This window comes from Sparus aurata, chromosome 13 (genome assembly GCF_900880675.1).
Source record: "Sparus aurata chromosome 13, fSpaAur1.1, whole genome shotgun sequence".
Taxonomy (NCBI): Eukaryota; Metazoa; Chordata; class Actinopteri; order Spariformes; family Sparidae; genus Sparus; species Sparus aurata.
This window is the reverse complement of record NC_044199.1, coordinates 29,218,597-29,235,213: the sequence shown is the minus strand read 5'-3', so window position 1 is coordinate 29,235,213 and position 16,617 is coordinate 29,218,597. Positions and strand designations below refer to the sequence as shown.

At 42.5% G+C, this 16,617-nt stretch overlaps 1 protein-coding gene across 9 annotated transcripts in view; it reads right to left on the bottom strand.

Moving 5' to 3' along the window:
- Positions 1-11,524, bottom strand: part of tcf7 (transcription factor 7) — an 83,235-nt gene extending 71,711 nt beyond the window's left edge. For 3 of the 9 annotated variants that reach the window (XM_030437792.1, XM_030437798.1, XM_030437797.1), the window contains exons 1-3: positions 10,971-11,153; positions 10,499-10,574; positions 9,158-9,264 (exon numbers count right to left, since the gene is read on the bottom strand). In XM_030437792.1, coding sequence (XP_030293652.1) covers positions 9,158-9,264; positions 10,499-10,574; positions 10,971-11,153 — 366 coding nt within the window. Of the gene's footprint in view, positions 1-9,157; positions 9,265-10,498; positions 10,575-10,970 lie in introns of all 9 variants that reach the window. The other 6 variants (XM_030437791.1, XM_030437793.1, XM_030437794.1 and 3 more) reach the window with 3 other exon arrangements.
- Positions 11,525-16,617: the final 5,093 nt, after the last annotated feature.

Genomic DNA, 16,617 nt, shown 5'->3' with positions numbered 1-16,617 from the left:
TTTCTCTTCAGGTGCCTTCACAGCCGCGCTACTTCAAAGCCGAGGGGCGCGATGAGGACGCTCTTATGGTCATTTGTATTTTAATCTCCCCCCCCCCCCCCCTTCCTCTTTCCCCCTCCCTCTATAATGCTCTCTTTACCTCTAGCCCTCCTTCTTCAAACTCTCTCTGTACCGTCTGTTTATCTGTCTTCAGCCGCATCTATTTTGATCTCCTGCTCATATTTCCCGTCCGTCTTCAAAGCAGTGGTTGCTTCAGTCTACCCGAGACCGTCTGAACGAGACACACACACACACACACACAGACACTTATCATCTAATGATTCTGTAATCTATTAACACATTTATGTGATGCTCCTCACTACAGAGACACATTTTGAGGACTTAATTGACAGAGGGCGTGGTTTAAGTACGTAGACACTAGAGGTCCCATTGGGATTTTCACTTTTGATACGAACAAAGTTTAATTGTCCATGAATTGATTTGTAAATCAATTTAAGAAAACGTGCTGGTTAAAACACTGCTTAGAGCTTCTCAAATGTCAATATTTGGGAGACTGTATTAGACATTTACCGTCATGTTATGATATCTTATAGTCCAAAAAAGCAGTTACAAGGGAACCTCTGTGCTGTGCTGGAAGCCAGTCATTAGCTTATGTTAGCAGACTTCATTTTCTAAACTAATGTATCAGCTGCTGTTGCTCTCTGTTAGCGGACGGGAGAGAGGAGGTGAGGCGCCACCTTACAATCCGCTCACATACGGCCACTAAAAATTGTATTAATACACGTATATTCCTACAAATTGCTACACAGAGCGCCTTTGATTAAGAAAATAACCGACGGATGAATACTGGAAATATCCTCGGCGGCAGCTCGACTTGTCACCGGGTCAGGAAACCACAGAAGCTCCAGTCCTTTACAGGCCAAATCAATTTTTATTTCAAAGTAACTAGCATTGTGAAGGATAACGGCAGCCCTGCATAATATCAAAACATCAAACTTGTGCAAAAATTGTGTTTTTCACACCTCTGAGGGGCACCTCCAAGGTTGGAGTCTGACATGTTGTTATTAATACTATAAACCATTACATGTGATGTGTGTGAGTAATCTTCTCCTCTGCTGATCTCAACACAAAAAGAAAAAGGGATTTTTGCATGTTTGGCTGAGAGCAAGGCTGGCGACGTTCTGCCCTATCATCAAGCTCATTTCGCTCTATAATCTTAGACATATGCAACCGTAATCTTGCACTTACATACGTCGCAACAATAGCAAGGTTAAGACTCTGCCAGCGCCTCTATCCCCTGGAAACTCCGACATCAGCAGTGAACTGTCTCAACAGGATGAGCAGAAACAAGAATGTCGCTTTAAACTCATGAAGTCTTGACGGACTATACATTTAAAACAAAAAGTCCCTAAAAAGAAATCTGTAGATGCAAGATTTCCATCCGACCCCGGCTTTTTACAGCCTGCTAGTGAAAGCTGCTTTTCTTTTAGGCCTCTTAAATCTGAGTGGCTGGGTCCTTATCGAAGCCAGTCAGAGGCAGGGAGGCCCCAGCGCCGCTCATCCCAGCCCCTGGGTCTGTGTGAAGGGGGGGATTAGGGAGGCCTCAGCCTGTGTTGCTGCCATTGTTTACAAGGGGACTAGGGGCTGGCTGAACAACCCCCCTGTCAACACCGCAATACAATGGGAAACAAGGAAGTGGCAAGATCCTAGAGACTCGCACACACACATGCCATTCCCTTGATCTTGGAGGGACGGACTTATTTGGGAGATACGAGGAGGGAAAAGGGGGGACAGGGAGGGGAGCTTGTTAGCGACGGCAGCTGATCTCTGAATGGATACGAGGAAGAGGAGGAGACGCATGAAAAGTTTATGGGCTAAAAAAGGGCATGAAACTAAAAGCAAAAGCAAACGAGATGTCAGTTCACGTGGGTAAATATAATCAAACTGCTCTTTCGCCGCATGATTCTGAAGTTCCTGCTTGGTTCAGAGAAAAACCGTGAAGGGGCATTTTTAAAGGCCGAGAGAAAAAAAATCTTCAAAAAAAAAAAAAAAAAACACACTGCAGCTGAGCCTTCAGAGTGTTACAGATGACAAAGTTCTACCCCTACCCTTCCCAAACATGTACACTGTCTCTACGCAAGCCTTCCTGTCACTTTTCAATTTTAGTCTGCGAAACGAAATGTCAAATGAACAGGAAATTCCCCCAAACATGACAATGACAGAGCTGTTAAACACCGGCATGTAAATTCCAGTGACTAAGTTTGCATGCTGCCAAACAGCGTTGAAAACAAACACTTTCACCGCCTTCCCAAATTAAACGGTTAGAGCAGTAATCCCTCCACGGTGCGTGTCCAGGTACAGCGAGCGGGAAAGTGCTTCAGAGCGGCGTGTTGTCTTCGCAGCTTGTTGACGTCTTCGTGTGACCACAGCTTCCACATCAGAGGGAGTTTCACAGCCTCCCTGACAGTGAATAAAAACTGCTCACCGCCAAAATATCAGACGCTCGCGTTAATTGCTTCATAATTTTTCAGACAATGACCTGCAAACGGGACGGGCTGACCGTTTTCTCAGTCCGGCCGACAGAGCGTCTTAACGATCAGCTGCTGCTTCATCACTCCTTCTCACATTTTCAGGTTTTCAGAGGCAAAGATCTGTTTTTCGACCGAATCCAAAAAAATAGGTTCAAACTAAACAACAGGTTGACAATCTAAAATCATAAAGAGACCTATGTTTGGTAAAGGTTATTGATTCAAATCTAGTCTCTAAGTACTTCCTGCGTCAAAATACAACCACTAACCACGGATCAATCCTTGTGAGTCACCGCCACCTCAGAAAATGTACAGAAATTGTTTTGGGTTTAGGGGCCGGGTTACCCACCAATCTAAGCTGTCAGGACATGTGACTTCTTCTTCTGTTACTTGATTTATGCGCAAATATTCCACTAATAATCTGAGAGATAGCACAATCGGCAGAGAAATGCCTCATGTAAGAAGAAGAAGAAGAAGAAGAAGAAGAAGAAGAAGAAGAAGAAGGATTAGGAGAAGGAGAAAGACAGGACAAGACAAGACAGACAGGAAGAGAAGAGAAAAGAAGAAGAAAGAAAGAGAAAGGGGGACAAGGAAAAGAGAAGAGGGAGAAGAGAAAGAAAGAGGACAGAGAGAAGAAGAAGAAGTAGAAAGAAGAAAGAATAAGAAGAGATAAAGAAGAAAGAAGAAAGGACAGGACAGAAAGGAGAAGAGAGGAGAAGAAAAAGCAAGAAGAAGAAAGAAGAAAGAAAGGAAGAAAGAAGAAGAAGCAGAGAAGAAGAAGAAGAAGAAGAAAATAAAAGAAGAAGAAGAGAAGGAGAAGAAGAAGAAGAAGAAGAAGAAGAAGGAGAAGAAGAAGAAGAATAGACCCAGTTGGAGTGGAAATTTGAATAATCTGTTCAAAAGGGAGAATATTCACGCCCAATATTCCCGTAAAAGGTTTCTCTGGTTGGAAGAAGCGCATTCTCTCGGCGCGTGTTCGCCCCACGTGAGGGCAAAGAGTCACCTGAGTCATACATCGCTTACGACAAACAAAAATATCAACTTTAATAAGGGGTTTGTCTGTTGCAGCCGCAGCCATTTTCACCCAACAGATGTTTCTCTGTCAGAGACTCTATCTGGTAAACCACCAAAAGTTGAAATTCAGCTCAAAAGATTCGGTTGCTTTTTCAATAAACTTCGTGCCCAAACAATTCCCGTCACGTGTCGCGCAGATTAAAGCTGCCCAAACCACTCGGGGCCATGTAAACAGACATCTTATTGGTAGGGATGGGTTCATGATATTCAAAATCAGAGTAGTCGCTGGATAAGAAAAATGCGAATATCTCGTGTGACTATGGTTTTGTCCGAAAATATCCATTTTCAACACAAATCAAAAACTATGCACAGTCATTAGGAAGGAGAACCCTGCAGAAAAGTGTGGCGCTGTCCACAGATCAGCAATCAGTGGCTCACTCCGTCACCAGAAGTAAGTTTGCTGATCGATGAGCAGAGCAAACAACGGCCCTCCAGATGACGGATAAAGAATCAGCTGAACAGCCGCGCTCCCTCTCTTATCTGAAGATGGGGGGAGTATGACGTTTGTATACGTTCTTGGAGACCAATCAATAGCATTTTTGCTTGAAATGCCCATCCGCACTTTATTCATCGTCCGTGTGAGCGGTTAAGTTGGAATCTCTAATCACAATGATTTTGATTGGGTTAAAGAAATACTGTCGGTTCGGTCCTTGCTTGATTTGATAAAGAGGAACTCTAGATTACGTAAAAGAAGTGAAGAAGACATGAGCCCACAAATAAGGTATAGTTTAATAAAGTTTGGTCTGATACACGTCCTGTTAATAACCAATACCTTCAACTAATATCAGAAATTTTAGGGGGAAGCACGTCTTAGTCATCTGAGTAAGGATCTCTATTTAAAGGCAAGGCTGTGAGGTTATGGTAAACTGATATTGATGCAAAGCAGCGCTATCAGACTTCAACTCTCTTTTCCCAGCTGCCCTCTGCTTTTCTCTGCTCCATCTTCTACTTACTGCTCTCTCCGTCCACTTTCTGCGAAAAACGCCTTCGCAGACCATAATCAAGCATTTAACAACAGCAGCTATAAACACTGAGAAAGCTCAACTGTGGATCAGCGCAGCAAAATATATATTTGCTCAGCCACACAGCAGCAATCCCAGCAAGTTGCTCAAAATGCCACCCTGCAACTGAGAGATGAATCGGGACTCCGTCTGCGTCTTCTGCCTCTCTACGGCTGTCGTGGCGTGGCCTCGCGCGGGAAGAAATGCGGTGACGTGAAGCTGAATCGGAGCGGACGGGCCCAGCTGACGAGAGAGGAGATTGATGGATGGGAAAGGCAAAAAAAGGAAAATGGAGAAAGATGGCTGGATGCTGAAGAGAGGAAGACGCTCAGTTTTTATTGACAATCCCCCGACAGAGACTCGTGATCCCTTCTGCTGGTAATCCACACAGCCAGCAGAAGGTCTAACACACACACGCACACACACACACACACGCACACACACCAGCAAACATTAGCGCGTAAAACACACCATGACCCCTGGATACAAACACAAGCCTACGGCAACAAACTCGAGGAGGAAAACATGAAGATGAAGACATACACACACACACAGAGAAACAAGCCAAAACTGCAGATACCGTACAAACTACTTACAGCACACACAAACACAATGTGCACTGTCTCACACACAGTCCGGATAAAGCTTTATCCAAAGACAACAAGAGAGTTTAGTCACATCTCTGAATCCCACAAATCTCCCTCTTTGGCCACTTCCTCTGAGGGGACAGCTGATATCTACATTAATATAACAACAGCGAAGCGTCCCATGGAAGGCTGTAATAGGAGCATTATCGCCGAGTGGGATGAGGAGGGAGCAGCCGCTTCCTTTTCTCAACAGAGATTAGAAGCTTTTTTTAACATTAACACTAGAATAATAAAGGGTTCGATGTATCCGTCTTTTTTTTTTTGTCAAATCGACACCATCTTGTTTTTCGGAGAAGATGAAGAATGAAATGTTAATCTTCTCAGAACAACAGCAGCTCTGGGAAATGCATCGTGACCCCGCCCCCGCCGGTCGATATCAAACTGAGACAAATGTTCATCCTTGGACGGGTTCTGATTCTTCAAACCCTCATTCTGAGTGTACAAATGTGCAAAAACACAGATACATGGCATTATTAGATTAGTCTTGTACAACCCACGCAGTCTGCCCAGGGGAGGACACAGACAGACAGATAAATATAACAATTAATATCTGACTCACAAGTCATTCAGCTGATGCTCTCACAATGAGTTCAACAGGCTAAAGCAGTTTACTGGAACACACAGAGCTTTTTTTTTTGAGAAACTGCTCTTTTTGCTGTTAAGAAAAAAAAAAAACATTCAGTCTCGCAGTGATTTGCGGAAGATTACCGTCACTGCCTCTCGACAAACTGGATGAACAAATAATCACAATTTTGGGGAGTTTTCCTTGTCTAACAGGAGCAGAAACAATAACCATTATTCATTATTAATAATGATTATTATGGATCCATCTACAGATTATTGTGCTGAGCGATCGTTTGCCTTATAAAAACGCTAGACAACTATTCCTCACATGTCTTCAGGCGTCCTGTTTGTCCTAGCAAACAGTGCAGGACCCACAATAGAGCCAGCGCACAGTGAAAAACAGAGACAAATGCCAAGAATCAGATCATCTACAGTCAACGAACACATGAATGCTCAGTTTCAGTAGCTAAAACTGAATCTATATCTATTTGTTTGTTATCCATCAACCTTCAGCACTATTATTAAAACCAATGACATGATATATCAGCATTAAAAACCACAGGGGATCAATGAAGACTGCATAAAACTACTAAAGCTGGAACAATGTGTTGATTATTTGTTTGACAGCAAACACTCTCAACAATTCTGATAAATCTGTGTCTGTCTCTCTGAATGTGAGTATTTTCTGCTTTTTCATGATTCTTACATAGAATTAGGTTGAGTTTCGTGCTGCTCGTCAGTTAGAAAATACAAATCTGCAGGCGTCATCTTGCTCTCTTTGACGTCATCACATTTTATAATCTAAATGGTCGACTGCTACTTCAGCTCCGAGTGCAAAAACAGTGACAAAACTGAGGAGCGGGGGAGAGAATCGTTTCAAAGTCGTGATGCCAAGAAGACAGACGGACGGCAGACACACACAGACGGAGACGCAACACGCGTCGCCTTGTCCCATATTAACACTGCAACACTGGGAAAACACCAAACACAACCCCCTCTTTTTCTGTCAGTCTTCCCAGACCTATAGTTTCCGATCCATCTCTTCCATCCATAATCATCAGCCCCGCTCCTCTCAGCCCTTTCAAGTGCCAGGTAGACGGGGGCCTGATATGCCGCTACCGCCTCACAACCGGCGGGCTAATTACAAGGGAAGCAGCAACAAGTGAGCATTGTGTGGAGTCTCGAAGACACACGGGGGGGGGGGGGGGAAGAAAGTGCTCTTTATCTTGCCACCACCACCACCACCAATCCTCCCCACCCCACCCCTACCAACCATCCCACCCTCAACAAAAACAATCTGAGAGGCTCTGCGGTCGGCACTCCAGGGCCGGAGAGAGAGAAGAGATTGTGAAACGAGGGTGAAAGGAGTGGAGACGCGTCGATGAGCCGCACATGCCATCACCGCGTTAGTCTAACACGATGCCGGATGTGTAGCATTATGAAACGATGTGTAGAAAAAAGATTGTTTAAGAAAATACGCCGTCTTGTACTTGCAGTTCATTCACTTAAAAGTCAGTGTACGTTTATGAACAACAGGCTTAAGCAGGAGGGGATTTCCTGCTTTTGATACTTTCCAAAAAAAACTATGTAGTTTTGGGAAGGAAATCATAATGAGAAATCTCTGACTGATTCTTTTTTTTTTTTTTTTTTATGCTCGAAAACATTAAATGAAACTACACATTGCCCCTTTAACTGTATGAGCAAAGGCGTGACGTCCGTAGATGCCATCGCGCTGAAATGAAAGTATATTCGACTGGAACCAGAAAAGTTGATTTAAAAAAAAAAAAAAAAAATAGTCAACTTCAACAACCGATTTAAAATCTCCCGTGACCGACTGCTGGTTCTGGACCCGTTCTCGTAAAAACACTCTGTGAGACGTCGAGGTGTCATTAGCAGAATCGTCTTTGCCATAAATTAGATTTTGTGATACAGCAGGTTGCTAATTCACTGTGCGTGTACATGTGATCTGTGAAACACGAGCAGGAGGGGGTTAATTCAGGCAACAGGATTACACAGCACGTGAAAAATGAATTAGGCACAACCGCTCATGTTTGGTGCAATTAGTCAGCCTATCCATGGATATTGGTTCTTATGGGTGACTTGAAGGGATTTTCTGATTTATCTCTCAGGGCTGTCTGGCGACATGAGTGATACTCGCTGTCTTGACATCCTTCCATGAGTCTTTCTGGTGTTTGTTTTAGCGGTTTAACACTCGGAACAGCTATTAAGGCGGCGACAAACCTCTTGTCATTCAGGCACGGATGAAGATGGAAAACGTCATGCGAAACGGTTCCTGATGATGACATCAATCATATTCCAACTTCGGCAAAAAAGAAAGAAAAAAAAAAAAGGCGTAAACAAAAACAAGCTCCGTCTCTGGTTTCCTCTCATGAGGCTGCGGCGCTGAGCGTGTTTTTAAATACCGCTTAATTTCATAAAGGCAGTTAAGGGTGGGAAACGGCACAGTTCAAAGCCAAATCACAACTGGTGTAGAGCTTGACACTATGATCTCACTCTGACACTGCCTCCACTGAACATGAATCTCTGCCTTCGCTGCATTAAAACTACAGGCGCGACGGTGTTATACACTGAAAATAAATTCAAAGTTTGTCTTCTGAAAGGGTGAAAGAAGTGTTTCTCTGTCTTGTAATTGTAATAGATCTTGATCACATATTTAAAGAGGCATGACTGCAAAAAGACTGGGTTCATCCACATCCGTATAAAGGGACAAAAGAAAAAAAAGAAAAAAGGTTTTGAATATTACAGATCAGGCCTTTGAAATTGATCGCATCCAACTAGTAAGACGCCACTGATTTTTAGGCGGATGAAAGTGGAAGTTAGCTCATTTGCAAGACCAGATGCACAACAAATTAAACGCAAATTATGAGGAAAAAAGAAGAAACACCCAGAAGAAAATATTCACGCCTTTATCCAAAAAAAAAGGTCATAAAAGCCGCCACCGCTTTCCATCACTGTTTTCCTTTTTGTTTTTAATCAAACTCCGGCTACTGAGGATCTGATTTCTCCTGCCGCAAATACAAAACACTCGCCGAGCTCGAAACATTTCCATCCCTGCGTGCCTTTCAGCACCAGCAGTGGCTATTATTCAAAAAGCTCATCATATAAAACTCCCCCTGAAGACAAGGAACATGTGTTCTGTGTTTGGACTTGATACCAAATAGAAGCTGAAGTGCTCCAAGCTCGCACTGGAGTCCAAAGCAAGGACGTTAAAACAGAGGCGCGGATAAAGACCTCATGCTGCCCCCCCCGCAGCAGCTCACACAAGAAACCATCATCAGAGGCGCTTCAGCCAGCAGGAGAGTGAGAGCGGAGGTGCACTTACAGATGGAGAGACGGAGCTGTTGGGGAGGTAGGGGTCAGGCAGCATCAGGAACGGATACCCCGGATACGTTGGCGTCTTGTACATGCCTCCATCTTGGTGCTTCGACACTGAGGAACAAGAGAGAAACTCCATAAATTAAAAAAAAACAAAAAAACAAAAACAAAACACATTTTTAAAATCCACATCATAATAAAAGTAAAACACAAGGATTAAAATAACGCTCGCTTACTCCCACAATGCTGCTGTAAGACTCAAAGTTAAAAAACCCTCCAAAAATAAAAGACACGCATACAAAGTAGGTCAGCTATTTTACAAGTGTCCTCGTTACTACATGTTATATCCTTGTATGAGGGGCAGACTACAATACTTGAGACAAAAGCGTTACAACCGTCACCTAGCCTGAGAGGCGTGAACTCCTGGAGCCTATGTGCTAATTTATCTCCCACCAAACACCCATACTGAGCGTCAGAGGGCCTCTCAGGGGGTCAGCTATAACCAGGTTACACCTGTATGAAGCACAGAGATGCACACAGAACTTTGTACCGTTTTTTTTTTTTAACTATTACACCCTTGTTGAAAACTTTGTATTCAAGTAAATGCGATCAGCAGGTAGGGATTTTCTTACAAATGGAAAGAAAGAACATGTTTTCCCTTTTTTGAAAATGAAACACAAGACCTACAGAGACGCCTGTAATTAACACGCCGTGTATACGCTCTCTAAATGTGCCCTCCTCTGGGGTGGTGAAGTCTGTTTTTGGGTGGCAACCCTAAAGAAAAGAGTTCGAATAAACATCTGAAGGACACTGGTTGCAAAAAAAAAAGAAAAAAAAAATGTCTGCACGTCTAAAGTGTGTATTTAGATGAATGAGCACGCTCACAATCAGAGGGCATCATGATGAGAATCCTTCATACAAGCTGATTCTCTCACTCTTTTTTTATGAACACACTAAAAACATCCAGGGGTCCACGTTGGGCTAAAAATAGACATTCAGAGCTGTTTATTTCTGCTCGAAGCTCTCTGGGAGGGGTGCTAATGAGAAGCAGAAAGCAGAGGAAATCTCCCCACCACGTTTCAGAGATGTGAGAGATAAAAAGCTGCAGAGCTGCAGACATGACGGACATCTTTTTTTTTTTTTTTTTGCAGCGTACACCTGAACGCAACTCTCTGAAGTTCTGAGGCTGCAACACGTGTCCCCGTGACCAAAACACTGCTCACACAGCGGCGGGGGGGGGGGATGGGGGCTGCTTTATCGTGTCTCAGCTGTTTTATAGAGATAGTAGCAGCTACTCAAAGAAGAGAGAGAGAGTGTGTGTGTTTCTCCTTCTCCTCCTTCTTCTTACCGCCGTCGAGATGCTCCCGGTGTTTCTCCGCGAAGCCCCTCTGCTCGCCCTGCTGCTGCTGCGCCCGTCTGACCGCCTGCAAGGGACCGACAACAAAACACACACAGAGGGGTCAGACACTCCCGGAAAAGAGCCACAAAAAAAAAAAAAAAAAAAAAAAAAAAGCTCAAAGTTAGAAAGCTCAGAGGGAACACAACCAAGCGTACAGCAACTTTACAGTGCGTTTTCTCTTGTTTTTTTGGCTGATATAGCATCCGTGTCCTGAAGTAAACACCCTCTCCAAAGTCGCCTCGCCTGGAAATCTCACTCACTGTAACCCTGAAGGCATTTCTCCTTTTTTTCCCCCCTCTTCTCTCTCTCTCCGCTCTCATTCAACGCTTGTCAGCAGCGCGTAAAATAAAACAAGCCTTCAGACACTCTCACACATACACGCAGGCACGCACACGCACGCACGCACACTTCTGGCACCTACCGCCGCGCTCGGACTTTGATTTATTTCCGACTCGTTCACCAGGGAGGACTTGAGGTCGGCCAGGTCTCTCTCCGTGAACGCGTTTTCCTGGATCTTCTCCTCCTGCTCCCCTTCGTCTTTGAACGCTATCATCTCATCATTCGCTCCCAGGTCGTCCCCGCCGCCGCTGCTGAGCTGAGGCATGTCTACTTCTTCTTCTTCTTCTTCTTCTTCTTCTTCTAATCCTTCTTCTTCTACTACTTCTTCTTCCTCCCCTCCTCACCCTGCGATGGATTATAGACTTTTTTTTTTTTTTTTTTTTAAAAAGGATAAGAATAAGAATTAAAAAAAAAAAAAAAGTCTAAATAAAGAAAAGAGTGTTTGCTGTTAAATGTCCTCAGTCTGGGGGCGCCTCCAAAGTGCAGAAACCCCCCACCACATGCAGAAATGAGGAAAAGTTGAGCGGTGTCCGGCTGGCTGGTCGGTCTGTGGAGGACTGATGTCTCTCTACAGCGGCTAACAGCTCATCTGAGCCAAGACGAGCCGAGGAGTCCCGACATCAAAGGGCGCCGACCGGATGATTGACAGGTCCGATGACTTGTTGGGGGGTTGTACGATTGTTTCGACTGAGCCTCTTAAAGAGACAGCGCCTCCCCGAGCTCAGCCCGAGCAGCCTCATTCATGACCTCCAGGGGCGCGTTCACGACACCCGCGGTCCCCCCCTCGGGATGCCACCAAAACTTTCACTGGCTTCAGAGCCATGGAGACACTTCACATGTGTGAAGTGTGGCGACAGGAAACAATGTTGATTCTCGTAGTTGTGTGCAACACTGTAGTCAGGGCTCATTTGGTTTAAGGCAGCAGTGATGGAATGTAACTGAGTACATTTACTCAATTACTGTATGTAGTTTTTTGTTGAGTAAATTCAAACTAACATTCTCAGTGCAGACATGTGTGAAGAGTTGGGACTGGGAATAGGATTAATCCTGGTTGTTGTGTTCAATACTGTAGTCAGGACACATTTAGTTTAAGGCAGGAGTGAATGATGGAATGTAACTGAGTACATTTACTCAAATACTTTACTTAAAGGGGTACCATGTAGTTTTGTAGAGTAAATTCAAACTAACACTCAGAGTGCAGACATGTTTAAAGATTGATGACTGGAAACAATTATCCCTAAGAATTTAAACAAAATAAAACAGTATGACATGTATGTAACTAAGTACATTTACTTAAGTACTGTATGTAGTATTGTTGAGTAAATTCAAACTAACATTCTCAGTGCAGACATGAGTGGCGACTGGGAATAGGATTAATCCTGGTTGTTGTGTTTGATACTGTGGTCAGGAGTCATTATAAATGTTTGTTCCAGTTTAGGCAGGGGTGGAATGTAACTAAGTACATTTACTCAAGTACTGTATGTAGTGTTGTTGAGGAAATTTAAACTGACTCTCTCATTGCAGACATGTTTGAAGAGTGTCGACAGGAAAAAAGATTAATCGTTACTTATTATAAATGTGTGTTCTGGTTTAAGGCAGCAGTGATGGAATGTAACTAAATACATTTACTCAATTACTGTATGTAGTATTGTTGAGTAAATTCAAACTAACATTCTCAGTGCAGACATGTGTGACGAGTGGCGACTGGGAATAGGATTAATCCTGGTTGTTGTGTTCGATACTGTGGTCAGGAGTCATGATAAATGTGTGTTCCAGTTTAAGGCAGTGGTGGAATGTAACTAAGTACATTTACTCAAGTACTGTACTTAAAGGGCCGCCGTAGTTTTGTAGAGGAAATTCAAACTAACATTCTGAATGAAGACGTGTGGGGAGAGCGGCGACAGGAAACAATGTTAAAACTCATTTTAAGGCAGTGTTGCAAAAGAAGCAGTGATTGAATGTAACTGAGTACATTTACTCAAGTATTTTACTTAAAGGGGCACCATGTGGTTTTGAAGTAAAACAGTACGAAATGTATGTAACATAGTACATTTACTCAAGTACTATATGGAGCGTTGTTGAGAAAATTCAAACTAGGAAACAAGATTAATCCTCATAGCTGTGTTCAATATTGTCATCAGGACTCATTTGTTTAAAGCAGTGTTGTAAAGGAAGCAGTGATGGAATGTAACTAAGTACATGTATTTGAGTACTGTGTGTAGTTTTCTAAAGGAAATTCAAACTAACATTCTCAGTGCAGACATGTGTGAACAGTGGCGACAGGAAACAATGTTAAGACTCATTTGGTTTGAGGCAGTATTGTAAGAAAAGCACTGATGGAAAGTAATTAAGTACATTTACTCACTTAACCGTACTTAAAGGGGCGCCTTTAAGTTTATATTCACTGAGAATATAAACAAAGTAGAACAGTATGAAATTATATGTAACTAAGTATATTTACTCAAGTACTGTGTGTAGTTTTATAGAGGAAATTCAAACTAACTCTGTCACTGCGAGCATGTGTGAAGAGTGGCGACAGGAAACAAGATTACTGTACTCAAATGTGCAATATGGAGTTTTCTAGCGGAAATTCAAACTCAGAATTTCAATATTTAGAATATAAATGACTTAAGAATACAAACTCAGAAGTCCTTCAATTTTCAATAACTGAATAATGAAACAGTTTTCAGAGGGAAAGTAAGGTAAAATAGTTTGAAATGAATGTAACTATTTACTTTAACTCAAGTACTGTACTTAAAGGGACACTATGTCATCCTGTAGAGTAAATTCAAAGTAGCATTCTGAGTGCAGACATGTTTAAAACTGGCGACAGGAATCAATGTTAATCCTGATAGTAGTGTTAGTAGTATTGTGGTCAGGACTCGTGGTGAGGAGTTGATGATAGCTCCTCCTCGCTAAACTGCAACAGCAGAAATGCTACATACACATTAACACATGAGAATTAGTATGAAGTATAATATATAATGGTACACTGTTTTTTTTTTTTTATTATTATCATGAATTACTTTTGATTAAGTAGATTTGTGATTATACTTGTCAAATGAAGGACTTTTTGCTAATATATTGCTACTTTAACTTTCGAAGGAAGTGAACAAGTAACTGAATTGTGAAATATTTGTAATATTGACATTTTAGTCAGTGTCATTATTTTGGAGCTCAGCCGTAATCCTTAACACAAAGTTTGCACAGATTTAGTTTGTTTGTTTTTGTCACCAACTGACTTAAAACTCAGATTATCTCCAAATGACAGTGATCCAACCGATGCTCACATTCAAATGTTGGCAAGAGTGTTTTTTTCATTACCGTCCATGCTGCTCGTTTTACAATGATTATCTCTCTGCACGATTCTCCATTGGAGCTTGAGTTGAGGTCACATGAGCGCACAGTCACAAAGATTTTATTTGAAAGTACACAAACCTCACTTAAAGGTGCATCAGTGTAACTTTGAATTTAGATATACTTAATTTGGCTTCATCAGCTACTCTATTGATAACTAGTCGCTACACATACAAACAGTTATGAACTGATAAATAAGAACTTTTTTTCGCCTTTCCTTTCTCGCTTTTGCTCCTGTGAGTGCCTCTATGTTGAAACCATACTTCGGCTGCATGCTATTAATCTATTATAGCTACATTAAATCTATCAATAGACACAAACATAAACGTTATGAACATGCTGACCCGTGTCTGGCTATAAAAACTACAGCTATGCGCTTCTATATTTACATCGGATATTTTCAGCCACTGACAACGCGCGACATATTTGGCTGTCTTATCAAATTGATGACAGTCTACATGCAAAATACACACAACAATCGCACAGAAACTTGACTTCCACTTTGTTTTGACGGCTGCCTGTGTCAGCTGTTTTGACGGAGAGCGGATCCTATCAGCCGCCCCTCGGATTTGAAAACCCCGCCCTCCGTTTCCTGTGATTGGTTCACATTAAGTAAGCGTCTCGCCATGAGCGCTGCATGAAAGATTAACCGTTAGCCCGTGAGCGAACACACAATTATAGTGATTAATTTCTGCTCTATTAAGAAAAATGTAACCTTTTCTGTGGTTATTGCAACTGTGTCTGTGGCGCATCATCATCATCATCATCACCACCACCAAGTTAGTTGATAAGTTTGGTAATTATGCATTGCGAGTTTTGCTCCCATCCCCGCAGTCCCTTTTGCGGCGGCTGTTGTCACATTGTTCAGTTGGTAGTTTTTACATGTTGGAACAAAAACCTCCTCATTTGCATGGACAGAAAAGTGGCAGCTCAGGCAAGAGGCAGCGAAAATGTAGGACGTTCTGTGAGAAAACATCAGACGGCACGGCATGCTCATCAATAACGGATACACAGCATGTTTCTGGCTGGTCCTTACATCCCCCAGATTTTGTAACACTCTCCGAAACAGCAAAAAATGTTAAGCTATTGCAACTACTTGATTGGAGGAGGGGAAGAGGAAGGGGGAAAAAAAAACAAAAAACAACATAGTTCAAAGATGTAGACTTGAAGTTCTGATTTCTTATCCAACTCGTAACTTGCCTTCCCCTATTTTCCTCCCAATGCCAATGCATTTTTAATGCTGATACAGTAGCGAAGCTGGTCTTCTGAGTTTTTAATTGAGAAATATTTATACACTCCCATGCTGTGACTTAATACGCGACTTAATCTGAGTCGGTTGCCTTGAATGAAAATGATGATCCACAGCTGGGAAACAGAATTAAATACAAACAGAAAATGGGCCTGGTATTTGCATAAAACTGCATATTTATACAATATCGTCGATGCATATTAATAAAAAGATTAAAATGAGCGCTTTTAATGTATGCAAATCTAAATTATAAATGAGTTGTTTAAACTCCTTGTTTATTCGCCTTGATTAAATATAGACAGCTGTTTTTCCGGAGAGACAGCACCTCTCCTGCGCGGGCCACGCTGCCTCGTGAGCTCGCCGCGCTCTGATCTTGATCAGTTTCCCATGAATATCTGCGCCGATGGTTACACACGTTCATCACATGGGTTCACAGGTTCACCTAAGGATGAAATCTTACAGACGCACTGAGAACACACAATCCAGAAATGAACCCACTCTCTCTCTCATCACATGCTTTCTCTTGTTGAAATACTATGAGGCGCTGTGACCTACAAACGCTCTCTCTCTCTCTCTTTATATCTGTCTCTTTCTCACACACACACACACACACGCTCTCTCTTTTTATGCCGTGAGCCGTCTGATTATTCTTGTCAGATCAGAGTGATATTTTAAGTTCACACCACCCTTTGCCTTATCAGTCCAGAGTTTTTGTGACTCATTCACACTCATTCGCATCCTCTCTCATCATCTTTTTTACCTCGAACTCTAATGATTCCTGTGACGTCAGATCTCATCTGTTGACAGGAAAGGCCAAATAAGGTTATGTGCATGGCTGCTGTGACCTCAGAAGGCGAGCTTCACACACACACACACACACGGGCGCAGACACGAGTGCTATATTTGAACAAGACAAAGGCTGCTGTGGTCCAACTGATAGAGGAAATGTGTTTGATGCGACGATGTTTTTATTGATCTAACGCTTATGGAAATGTGGCAGAGCAAAACGTATTTGACTTTGCGTTAACACTAAAAATACAAAGACAATTATCTAATTTTGGGGGATGTTTCTTTTTTTGTTACCCTTCTCTCTGCGCTCAAAACTACATACAAATCTTAAAAA